General features: G+C 29.0%; 1 protein-coding gene across 1 annotated transcript; it reads right to left on the bottom strand.

The window, feature by feature from the left end:
* Positions 1 to 7,438: 7,438 nt before the first annotated feature.
* LOC124419189 lies at positions 7,439 to 9,983 on the bottom strand. The gene is made up of 2 exons (XM_046947800.1): positions 9,429 to 9,983; positions 7,439 to 9,359 (listed from the first exon to the last, which is right to left on the bottom strand). The coding sequence occupies exons 1-2, from the start codon at positions 9,815 to 9,817 to the stop codon at positions 7,439 to 7,441; spliced, it is 2,310 nt and encodes a 769-aa protein (XP_046803756.1). The 5' UTR covers positions 9,818 to 9,983.
* Positions 9,984 to 13,137: the final 3,154 nt, after the last annotated feature.

Below are 13,137 nucleotides of genomic sequence, written 5' to 3'. Positions count from 1 at the left end.
ATACAAACCCCCTTAAAAAATGTCTTAAACGTCTAAAATTGACTTGTAACAATTTGTATCGCAATGAAACTCAACAAAACTAACTGTTATATAAAAATATATCTTTTTCCCAAATTTACCGAGGATCGGCCCATATTTGACCTATATAAAGCCTCATTTATATTTTTTTTGTAATATTCAACATAAAAGATTCTTTATAAAAAATTAAAATTTTAAAAATATACTCATGGTGTAGGATATTATATGGACGGCCATGCACGACCATTTTAATTTTCTTTCGACATAAAAACATTAATAGGTATTACTTTTGGTTTGTTCTAAAAAAAAGAGAAAAAATTGAAAATTAGTTTAAATAAAATTTATTTTTTTTACTTTAAGAAAAAAAACTTCAACTTTGGGCGAGTTTTGGAAACCTCAATATGTTTTCTTTTTACTCCAAAAGTATTTTCCCAGCCCTGAAAGAAATGAGCAAAAAAGTAAAAAATAACATATTTTGGGAATTGCCGGATGCCCTTTGACCTTTTCATTTTTTTTTTGCATTTTCTTATTTGAAATGACAAATTTAACAAGCGTTGAAAATTTCCTTGAATTTTGTTCATAAATAAAAATTTTGTCATATATTACATATTTGTTTAATTTCTAAAATTATGATTTATATCAACATCTTAATAGGGTCGCATATAGCTACAACAATTTAGTCCATATTTATCCCTTAATATCATTTTTTAGTTAGATATGGACATTCTCGACCCTTTACAAAAAATTTCAAGCCAATATCTCAATTACATTCAAAAATATGTTCATTTAAACTTGTGTCCTTTAATTTCATCTTTTTCATATTTTAGTATTAAGTATGACAGAACATACATTTGGTGTTGAATAAAATGAAATTTGGACAATTTTTAAAAATTATTTAGTTAATTAAATCACCCCACATAAACCACCTTTCCCGCCCACCGAAATATAAAACACAATTTAATACAATATCATCAGTTAGTGTATTTGAACTGTTTATCTTACACATAATACAATTAATTCTTACAACCTACTTATATAGTTAATTCCTAACACTACTTATTTTCTATAAAATAATCTGTCATATCGGTTTACATATCCAGAAGGTAATATAAGTCCTTTAAATCTTCCTTGTTTTGAGATGAAAGAGTTTCATAACAAATCCATCTTTTTCGCATAGTTGAAAAAACAGGATCAGAAGATAGAATAAACTATTAAAAATATCTTCATTCTGTGATTGCCTGGAGCATTTTCTTGAGCTGAATAGATGAACATGCTTAAAATCTCGATTCCTCGCTTACTGGGCTTCTTCTGTTAACTCTCCAAGTGGAAGAATATTCGATTCAATTATTATTTGACCATGACACAATACTTTGTCTACTGTTGGTGTTATTTCCCTCCATGGATACAGAGATACAAGTAATATCGAAATTTCAGATGTATATTCCCCAAATCGATTTCCATTAATTTTATGTTTACTATTTAGTGCCATTAAAATAGTGTTAACTCTTCGAAGCAACTCCTTGTCGATTCCAGTTATTTTTGAAAAAAACCTTCTCGCCGTATTACCGTCATTTGTACTACCGCAACTTGGAAGTGGTTTGTCGATGTTTAATCCCATCTGAACTTTAAATTCTTCTTGGATTCTGCTTTTTTCCGCAGCTCTCAGTTCTTTCAATTCTTCATTATTTTTTGTTGATTTAGTAAGATTCTCTGGCACATTTCTATATTTGAGGTCGTATGCTATGTGTAAAAAGTAATCCAAAAATCGTATTCTGGCATGAAGTGGTGAAATTCCGAAAGACAGGACTTATTCATTAATACTTCTGCTTTTGTTTATATTTGAGAATTGCGACTTTTTCTCATTACATATTGAGCATCTCCAGAAGGAAGAAGTTTCTGTTATGGCATTGCCGACCTTTCCATCAATCATTGTTAAGCTTAGCTGATATGATACGTGAATAGAGAATTCCTTTATTTTTATGCAAATGGGCTCCAGTGCATTTATTTCATCTTTAAAATATTTCACTAAATCTTTTGATGTTTTCTTTGACTCCTTTATTTGAATATATAAATCCAATGGGTCTACAAAAATTTTTTGAACCCGGAGTTGTATTGATCCATATATCTTCAAATGAATTTCCGATGCTTGACGATGATGGATTAAGGGAATATGAAGGAATTCGTAATGGCACTAATGATGACATAAATACACTTTTGTAGTCTGCTAATGTCCGACTTCCACAAGCTTGTTTGTATTCTGGAAGTGCTGATAAACAATCACATCCCCACTTACACATTAAGACAACATCACAATTATGAATTTTCCTTAGTTGGTCTTCTGAAAAGTCTGACACAATTCTAAATGCTGCTTCTACATCATTAACAGCAATAGGTGATGGTAGGATAGTTTGTTTTTTTTCCTGGATCGCCTTGTATGATGGTAATATATTGTTTCCTTTTTCATGCAGAGCTTTCCTTAATATTTAGTATTTATTTCGACTGAGACCCAGTTCCAACATAAGCGCTATTGCTTCCTCTTCAGTAAAATATGATTGTGATGTTGTAGTTGGTATACTTTCCACAATTCGCTTAAGTCGTTTTGGAAGAATAGTTGCAATATGTACGGCATCCATAGGTTGGTTTTCCTTTTTCTGCATTTCGTTAAATGTATCAGCAATTTCCTCATTTGAGATTAAAAAAGTTTTTGTGTGACCCTCTTTTTTTTTGTCCTTGAACAAAAGTCTTCGTATGACTTGCAAGGCGCTCCTGTTGATGTGTTGTAAGTTGACACTTCCGTAGTAGTTTCCATCAAACTACAAAATTTTAATCGACATTTCTTTTGATTTCTATCCACAGATATACTTTTTACATCAAAAAGTTTTAAATTTTTGATATGCCTGTTTTGTCTTTATATACTATATATAGTTTTTATATAATTTAAAATGTCTTCAATTCTTTCTGGCCCTTTTGAAGATACACTCCATAAAACGGAACACAACTCTTCGTACTTTAATGTAATCTTCATTGTAGATTTATTAAACTTAAAATCTGAGAAGTTTACTTATATACCAATTCTTGTCATTTCCGATACAGGTATTCCAAAGTAAAAAATTACGAATTGTCTACCTATTAACATTTAGGACTATATTACTATAACCTGTAATTCAGTCATTGATATTTCTTATTAGTGAATGAATAGAAATTATCATTACCTATATATTTTTACCTACATGATCATAAACGGAACACAACGAAATGATCTGTCAAAAAATTTTGGTAAAAATTAGTTAAAAATTTCTGAAAATTTAAGCATAATAGGACCTTTCAATTATAAGGATAAGCAAACAAATAGAAAATAGGTAAATATAAGATTTAAATATGTTCTGTCATATTTACTACTGAAATATGAAAAATGAAATTAAAGGTCACAGGTTTAAATGAACATATTTTTGAATGTAATTGAGATATTGGTTTGAAAATTTTTGTAAGGAATCGAAAATTTCCATATCTTACTAAAAAATGATATTAAGGGATAAATATGGACTAAATTGTTGTAGCTATTTGATTTGATAAAAATTTGTCATATTCGGAGGGACGCGGTGGTAACATTTTCCAAAAATAGGATTTTACGCCAAAGCGTTCTGTGTAAATATACCTTTTAGAAAACTATAAAATTGTTATACGTTCTTAAAGAAAATTTTATTTTATTAACAAAAGAGTTAAGACACATTTTTGACAAAAAAGGGCATTTGGTTACTTCGTGCCAGCTATAGTATCACTTAGAATTAAAATTATACATTTGGCACGTGTTTCTAATGACCTGGGAAATTATCTACAAGAAACAATATTATACCTGGCCGAGCGAGACACGGCTACAAACTGTTTCAAAACTCACACTCAATTAAAATTTTCTAAAATATAATACCCCGTTACCCTCGTCCGCCCCTGTAGAGCGATTATTTTCATTCGCCGGAATTGTAAATCGATCAAGAAGACAAAAACTCAACGACGCAAATTTTGAAATGTTGGTGTTAAGAAAAGCTACCGGTACAAACTAAGAATTTATGTATTTAAAAAAATAACTTTTTTTATCAAAAGATATTTTTTGAACAATAAATAAAAAAAAATATTTTTTCAGTTCTATTCATTTACTGATACTGATTTTTTCAGTATTCAGTAAAAATTTAGTGAATACTGCATTTTATTTCATTAATCAGTAAAAATTACTGAATATTGATTTTTTTTTCAGTAATCAGTAAAAATTTCCTGAATACTGATTTTTTTCAGTAATCAGTAAAATGTTACTGGTAATGCAATCTAAATTTCATTACCAGTAAAAATTTACTGAATACTGCAATGCTTAATGCATTAGAAACATAATGCAGCGTGCCCATGTATGATATATACCCTTCTCACGAAGGTGAATGTATTGTCGGGCGTGGTCGACCTTATGATATCCTACACAACTCAGTATGTTAAAACAAGTAAGAAAGTATATTAGGTATATTTGTGTGACCCTCTTTTTTTTGTCCTTGAACAAAAGTCTTCGTATGACTTGCAAGGCGCTCCTGTTGATGTTTTGTAAGTTGACATTTCCGTAGTAGTTTCCATCAAACTATAAAATTTTAATCGACATTTCTTTTGATTTTCAATTTTTGATATGCCTGTTTTGTCTATATATACTATACGTAGTTTTTATATAATTTGAAATGTCTTCAATTCTTTCTGGCCCTTTTGAAGATACACTCCATAAAACGGAACACAACTCTTATCCGTATTTTAATGTAATCTTCATTGTAGATTTATTAAATATGGTACTTAAAATCTGAGAAGTTTACTTATATACCAATTCTTGTCATTTCCGATACATTCCAAAGTAAAAATTACGAATTGTCTACTATAACCTGTAATTCAGTCATTTATATTTCTTATTAGTGAATGAATCGAAATTATCATTACCTATATATTTTTACCTACATGATCATAAACAAAACAGAACGAAATGATCTGTCAAAAAAATTTAGGTAAAAAATAGTTAAAAATTTCTGAAAATTTAAGCATAATAGGACCTTTCAATTATAAGGATAAGCAAAGAAATAGAAAATAGGTAAATATAAGATTTAAATATGTTCTGTCATATTTACTACTAAAATATGAAAAATGAAATTAAAGGACACAGGTTTAAATGAACATATTTTTGAATGTAACTGAGATATTGGTTTGAAAATTTTTGTAAAGAATCGAGAATTTCCATATATTACTAAAAAATGATATTAATGGATAAATATGGACTAAATTGTTGTAGCTATCTGCGACCCTATTAAAATTTTGATATAAATAGTTTTAGAAATTAAACAAATATGTAGTATATGACAAAATCATTATTTATGAACAAAACTCAATGAAATTTTCAACTTTCAAAGGTCAAAGGGCATTCCGCAATTCCCAAAAATAGGCATGAAAATCCCAAAAATGGGATTTTGTACTTTTTTGCCTATAGGATCCACATTTTTTTCAGGGCTGGGAAAATACTTTTGGAGTAAATAGAAAACATATTGAGGTTTCCAAAACTGCTTTCAGATTTCTGATCCCAGCTTTGGGATTTTAGAACATGTTGCCCAAAGTTTAAGTTTTTATAAAAAATAGTTCATATTCGGAGGAACGCAGTGGCAACATTTTCAAAAAATAGCACAAGTTTTTTACGCCAAAGCGTTCTGCGTAAAGATACCTTTTAGAAAACTATAAAATTGTTATATGTTCTTAAAGAAAATTTTATTTTAAACTTCAAGTTTTTAGCCGAAGTATCTGCTAAAATGCAAGAGGCTTTACTCTTTGAAAAATATTTTTTGATTCAGCCTGATTTTTGGGATGCTATTATTACTGCTGTTTCTGTTCCGGAAATAAAATTAAGATTTCTAAAAGCTCTTTTAGAAACTGCAACAACGCAATCTGAAGATGATGTTAAGAAAATGTGTCGATCTGGCAACGACTTGATCGACCTCGACTAAGCCGCATCGGCCACTTATTCAGCGGCGGTGTAAGTACGGCCCAAACCATACTTTCGCGGCTAAGGAGGACGAAGAAGTCAGTCTTCGACTGAAAACCCGAGCGCCAGCGGCCAAATTATTTAAATTAAAATAAAAAAAAAAACACACAAAACAAACAATTTAAACAAAACAAATTACAAACGTTTATGAAAACAAACAATAAACGAACATTTACACAAACAAAGAAAACATTTAAACAAAAATAATAAAAACCAGTGCAGTGCAGTGATTCCCACACACACACACACCTATATTTACTTAAAAACTAAAATACAAAAATTAATACAATTAACAAAACATTTAAAACAAATTGTAACGCACTACAAACCTAAAATTAAATAAAACAAACAAATTGAATTTTAACCACAATAAACAACAAACTGAATTACAACAACACAAAATTTCTTAATTCTTTTTTTTTACTGAGTCCCACAGCTACCGAAAGAGAAGTAAGTATACTTCAGGTTCCTTGAAATTAGTACAAGTCGAAATAAATCTATTTCATTTGTTACATCTCTTGTAACAAATCTACAATTTTGTTTGAGTTATCCAAACAAAACAACAAATTCCCAATTGTTCCAATTGGAAATTTGTTTATGATTTTGAAACCGTCAAAGAATCGGCAAAATAAAAATTTTTAATTTCATTAAAACAAGAAATAAATTTTCAATTTATTCCCTTTATTTTGCAAATCGTTTATTACAACAAAGATTTATTTCGATTTCACATTATTTTGTTCTTAAAATATTGTGTGTAGATTAGTACATTTGGTGGTGTTTTTTTTTTTCTTTTATTTACTAGCTTTATCCTCATTATAATTCTCTTAATATAATTTACATACAATAGTACTCAACTATATCAAGAAGAATAAAGCATAAAAGAAAATAAGAGAAAATTATTTATCAGTAGTGTAATTGTTGTTACAGTTAATTGTGTACCCTACACTTTACAGGCTGATAATATTAGTACAACGCTGAGTTGGTTTCTTTTTTTTAATTTATATAAAATTAACTTTATATAAGTATTTCGGTGTTGATTTTAAAGTTCATTATTAAAATACACCCTACTATTTTTCGAATAGGCATTTTTAATTCAAGGTTCGTTTTGATACATATTGAAATTGTAGATTTTATTGGAATTCTTCAATTAATATTTGATTATATAGTGTCGGCTGTCAGTCACTTTGGAAATAGTTTACTACAGGTACCCTACATACACTGTTTAATACTTTCCGTACATAGTTCGTTTTGTACTTTTCTACAGTCATATAGTAATTTTCATTACATTTTTATTTTTTGTTCACTAAAAAGTCACATTCCTTTGTTTATTGTAAAATAAAATAAGTACAATCGGTTCTCAAATATGTACTAGATTCATTCACGAATCAGAAAATTTAATGGGTGTTTGCAATAAATTCTCAAATCTAGGTTGTGATGATTTGACTGAATCTCTTTTAGAAGCAAAACTGCATGATCTAGAGTTATATAATCGTTCAGAACTGATTTATATTGAGCTTCAAGTTCTGGATCTTTTGCGAGTGTTTTCTCCATTCTGGAGTATTGAGCTAATGCAATATATCGGGATGAGCCAAGGGAAACTTTGTCGGGAAATTCTGATCTGAATGGTAGTCGAACGACGTATCTACCATTCTCATGTCGAGTTGTAGTTTGGGTATAAAACTTTTCACAAATTTCATGTTCAACGGTGTTTGGATGAGAAGTAGGAATTTCTTCCTGTTCCCAAAACATTTTCAATGTATTATTTAAATCTGAAGTTTCACATTGTGTGACCGAAGTGGTAAAAGTTTGAATAGTTTGGGTTTTAATGGGACCACTAAGAACCCAACCAAAAACAGTGTGATAAGCTGAAGTTTGACCACATACATTCTTTTTAATACCTTCTAAATTAAGAAATTGTTCATAATCATTTCCTATAATGAGATCAATTTGAGCAGATTTATTGAAAGTTGGATCCGCTAGATCCAATTCTGAAAGCTCAGGCGAGTCAGGCATTTCAAAAGAATATGTTGGAAGCCATTTAGTGACTTTGGGCATTACTATAGCTTTAACTGGAATTCTTAAATTGTATCTTTTTGCATATAATACGAATTCACATTCTTTGTTAGCTATTTGTTTTTGGCCGCCAATACCAATAATTTCAAAATGAGAATTTTGATAAGGTAATTGAAGGCGATTTCGCACTTTTTCGGTTAAAAATGTTCGTTGAGAACCAGGGTCTATTAGAGCCCTAACAGTAAAAAGTTGACCTTGATGATCAATTTGTACTAATGCAGTACGCAACAGAATATTTTCATTATTCATTGAACAATTAGCTTGAATTTGATTTGAGCATGCTGGGAAATCATTTTGAGCTATAATTTGTTCAGTTTGGGCAGAATTCGACAAAGTTTTATGAGTTATATTTTTATTTTCTTTTGGCTCTTGATTTTTTTGCGAGTGTTCTGGGATTTGAGCGGGATTTTGTAACTTTGGTCTCATATGAAGCAAAGTATGATGATTTTTTTTACAATGGAGACAAGTTTTTTTACTTTTGCAATTTAGTTTAAAATGAGTTGAACTCAAACAATTGTTGCAAATTTTATTTTTAAAAACGTAATCCACTCTTTGCTGTACCGTAAAGGTTCTAAATTTGGGACATGTTCTCAGTGAGTGAATTTCGTTACAGAGTTTACATTCGGGTTCATAGAGATTTTCTTGAGATGTATAAGTTTGTATTTTGGTTTCATGTGCATTCGTTAAAGTAAAACAACTTTTTGAAATTTTTATGCTATTAATGCGTTCTACTGCTTCATATCTGTCAACAAGGAATTGTGACATTTGAGACCACTTGGGAAGTTCTCGAGGGGAAGTTAAAGACTGTTCCCAAAGCGAAAGAGTAAAATCTGGCAATTTTGTTGAAATTAGGCGAATTAAAATAGGGTCCCAGCTTTCAACTTCTACCCCGAGAGTTCTTAGAGTTGCTAGCGAATCATTAACTGAAGATTGTATTCTTCTAATTGATTCGCTGTTTTCAGCGGTTGCTGGCGGAATATTAAAAAGGAGTTTTATTTGGTTATCAACCAGAACACGTTTGTTTTCATAGCGGGTTTTCAAAGCATTCCACGCTAATTCAAAATTTTCATGAGATAAGGGATATCTCTTTACAATGTCACCAGCTTCACCTCGTGTTTTATTTCGAAGGTGGTATAATTTTGTGACAGGAGAGAGTTTTGAGTGATTTATATATACGGCCGTGAACATGTCACGAAACGATGGCCATTGTTCGTAACTGCCTTTAAATATTTCTGTATCGCAAGGGGGAAGTTTTATACAGTTACTAGAGTTATCTGGCGCAAAATTTTGAGTGAGAGGTTGGTTTGGGATTGAGTATCGGGCTGCTGCCTCGAACCCTGCTACATTAGAACTATCTAGTCTAGTAGCTTTTATTAAATCAAGAATTTGAGATGTGCATAAGTAATATGCGTCTACACACGCATTAAAATTAGTTTTCGCTTCTTCTTTAAATTCGGGTTTTATAGAGTTATCAGAAGCTAACATGACTCCTTCGTAAGAAGCTTCGACTTTAACCCATCTTGCGTCCAAATCTTTTAATTTTACTTCAAGAACAGATTCAGATTGTTCTTCAATAGGCGTTCTATTGAATCTGTCACAAAATTGTAGAAGATGGTCGCAGTCGAATACAAAGCGCTCTTTTGGAGCTGAAGTAGACTTTGTATTTGATGTAGAAGTCATATTGAAATGAATTTAATAAGCTTATTTTATCTTTAAGCTTATTTTATCTTTAAAGCGTAGCGATTGCAATTTAATTTCTTTGTAATAGCGGTAAATTAGGGTATAAGCTATTAAAAGCTGAGTTATGAAATGAGAATAAAAATTCTTTTATTCTTTTTCGTAAAAGCGGATATGAATAAGCAAAATGTAATTTATGAAATACATTATATTGTATACATATATATAAGAATAAAATAATGTAAAGTAAATGTATGTAGAAATAGTCAGGACTAATTCTACGTCACACTGCGTGAACTGTTTGGCTAAAAGCCATGATTTGCGATCCTGCACCTCCATGGACACCTGCAGGATATGTGACAAATTCCACCACACTTTACTCCATCAAAAACGTAAAAGCACTTTTATCACCAGTCTTATTACTAGCCAAATACGTCATCGTCAGCAACAAAATAGAAGGAGAAATGTACAACCAGCTCCTCAACGTACTGTCAACCAACCAACAAACCAACAAGTCAGTCACCAATGACTCAGCAACCAACTCTATCCACTAACACCCAAGTGATTGTCGAGGCTATTAAATCGTTAGCCCACGTGTTGTGCACAACCAACAAATAATTTGCCTAACGTATTTTGTACAGTGTACATACAACTATATTTAGTTGACATTTGAATTTGCCCTTAAAAATAAAACAAACAAAATTAAGTTAACGAACACCGTTAACGGGTTTCGTTAACTGCAGCAATTGCAAAAAAGAAAACCGAGTTTTAAAACGAGTTTTAAAAAGCCAACACAGCTGCATCCTTTATTTATAAATCAAACTAACATTGTACCCTAAATTTAACTACAACCTATAAAGCTTTGAATTAAAATAAAACCTGAATTGTTTAAGAAAATAAATATTCTTATTATTGTGGAAAGTCTCATAAAAGGTGAGGTGTTGTTAATAATTAAGAATCAGCTACCCAAAATTAATTAAATTTTCTCTATATTTCTCTTTCTTTAATCCCACACCAAATCCCCATATTATAATTACTCTGATTATAAGCGTAATTATAATAATCATCTTTATTATAGATTGATATTATCCCGCCAAACCATCTGTAAAAGAGATTATAAAATACAAACCCCAATTGTATTCACACACAAATTAAAAAAAATTATTCGATATTCTTTTATTCTCTTTATCCTTGTATTTATCAGAACTTGATAACTAGTTAAATTTGAGCATTATTTGAGAATAAAGATATTCGAATTGAGCTGTAAACAAAATTTAAATATTAAGATATAGAGATGGGATATGTATAATATAGTATACTTAATATAATAAAAATTTTATAATTGTAAAATTTTTAAATTTTTATAAATGTGCACGCTGAAAAGTGTATTCGCTTAATATTTATAATGAGCTTTAAATGTTACCAAAGTTATTATAGATTTATAAACAAAATGATTTTTCAAAAAGACGATTGAATTATTTAAAAGTTTTTAAAACTGAGTTTTTTCGAGTTTTTTAATTAAATTTTTTTAATTATTTAGAAATAGTGATTGGCATACATTTGTCGATAATTGGGTTTTAAAAAAAAATTTTTTTGTTATGAAATTTATTTCTAAATATTATTTTGTTGCTTAATTTTCCGAAAAAATTAAAAAAACGCGATGGCAACTCTTTTTCACGATCAATTATGAAAAAATACGATGGCAACACTTATTGAGAATGAGCGAGAATATATGAAAAAACATATAAGTGATGACAACTCGACCACTATTAAGGGATTTTTTTAATACACTTTTACACTTGCACTTGTTATTTAATATTTTTGAGTTGAGTAATTATTTTGTTTTAGTTAAATATTTTGGGATAATTTAATGAGATTAAAATAATAAAAAAATTATTTTCTGCTTTTTAATAATTTTGAAAAAAAAAATTATTTAAATTTATTATTTTTTATTTTATGTTTTGTTTTTTAACGAGTGGTTAAATTTTAATTTAAATAATAACTTTGTGTTGTTAATATTGTTTTTATTTTTATTGTTCTTTATTTAAGTTGTTGTTGCTTATAATTCTTTGCAGTGGACTGTATGTAATTTTATTTTAGTTTAAGCAACAACAATAATATTTAAATGAAGAGAACAACACAAAGTATTCTTATTTGTTTTTACACTCGAGAAAAATATCAGCACAAGTTTTCACAATTTTTAATTTTAATAATAATTTCACTGTGATTGAATATTTCTTTAAGTATCACTTGAGTAAATAAAGTAATTTGTTTGAGAAAATAAATTACATTTATTTAAGCATAAAAATAAATTTATTTTATTATTGCTCTTTAATATTTGTTTTTCTTTCCTTGTAATATTTTCTTTTAATTATTAGGAGCACACTTAATTTTTCTTTGGGTGTAATATTTTCGTTTTAATTTATGTATTTTCCTTTATGTGAGAAACACTTGTTTAAAAAACCATACAACTAATATATTTTCAATTTTGCTTTATTCTCGTTTGTTTATTTCTTTTGGGCAAATATTATTACACAAACAATTTAACGGGATAATTACATGAGATTTGTAATAGGTATGGATTTGTAATATGTATATATGCAAACATGTATTGGGTAGGGGAAAAAAATTTTTGCGGTAATTATGTTATTATTATAAATAGCGGAGTTGATTACGCCATGTTCGTCTGTATGTCCGTCTATCTGTCTATTGAAATCACCTTTTAGAAAACCTCAGATATCGGCGAAATCAGATAATAATTCTTTTAGACATACTTTATGGAATTCGTGATAGTCATCAAGGATTTGGTTTTGCAGAGTTTTGTCTAGAAATGAGTATCCTAATTATAAATTTTATGTTTGCTGTATAATATGTATTTAAATTGGACAAAAACTCATATTTGTGATTTTTTAAATAATTCTAACTAAATAGTAGAAAAAGGGTAATTATATATTATTTTGGAATTTATTTTTACCTTAATAAAATTACCTAATTCAGTATTTTTATAAATCAGCAATAGGTGTCAGGAAAAATTTACATCAAGGTTATATCGATATATCCTAATTATATATTATAAATTTCTTTGTTTATTTATTTAGTTGTTAAGTTGTTTTTTTGTTTATTTGTATATTTGTTTGTGCGTCAATCACACCTAAATGGATGAAAATATTTTCTTCAAATTTGTAACATTGAAATATATATGTCTGGAAAAATGGTTAAAAACTTCAAAAAACCTGCAAAATTTATACTTTTGTGCATAAAAAATTATTTTAATGCGAACACATTTTCGATTTAGCATTCTAAAATGTCAGAAATGTATATAA

This window comes from Lucilia cuprina, chromosome 4 (assembly GCF_022045245.1).
Source record: "Lucilia cuprina isolate Lc7/37 chromosome 4, ASM2204524v1, whole genome shotgun sequence".
Lineage (NCBI taxonomy): Eukaryota > Metazoa > Arthropoda > Insecta > Diptera > Calliphoridae > Lucilia > Lucilia cuprina.
The sequence above is the reverse complement of the archived record's forward strand: the minus strand, read 5'-3'. Positions and strand labels throughout refer to the sequence as shown.

Bases quoted from the DNA above. Each gene is read 5' to 3' on its own strand.
- LOC124419189 (XM_046947800.1), bottom strand. From the start codon at position 9,817: ATGACTTCTACATCAAATACAAAGTCTACTTCAGCTCCAAAAGAGCGC. The intron at 9,360-9,428 runs TCAAAATTTTGC...AGAAATATTTAA, and splicing joins ATCCCAAACCAACCTCTCAC to AGGCAGTTACGAACAATGGC.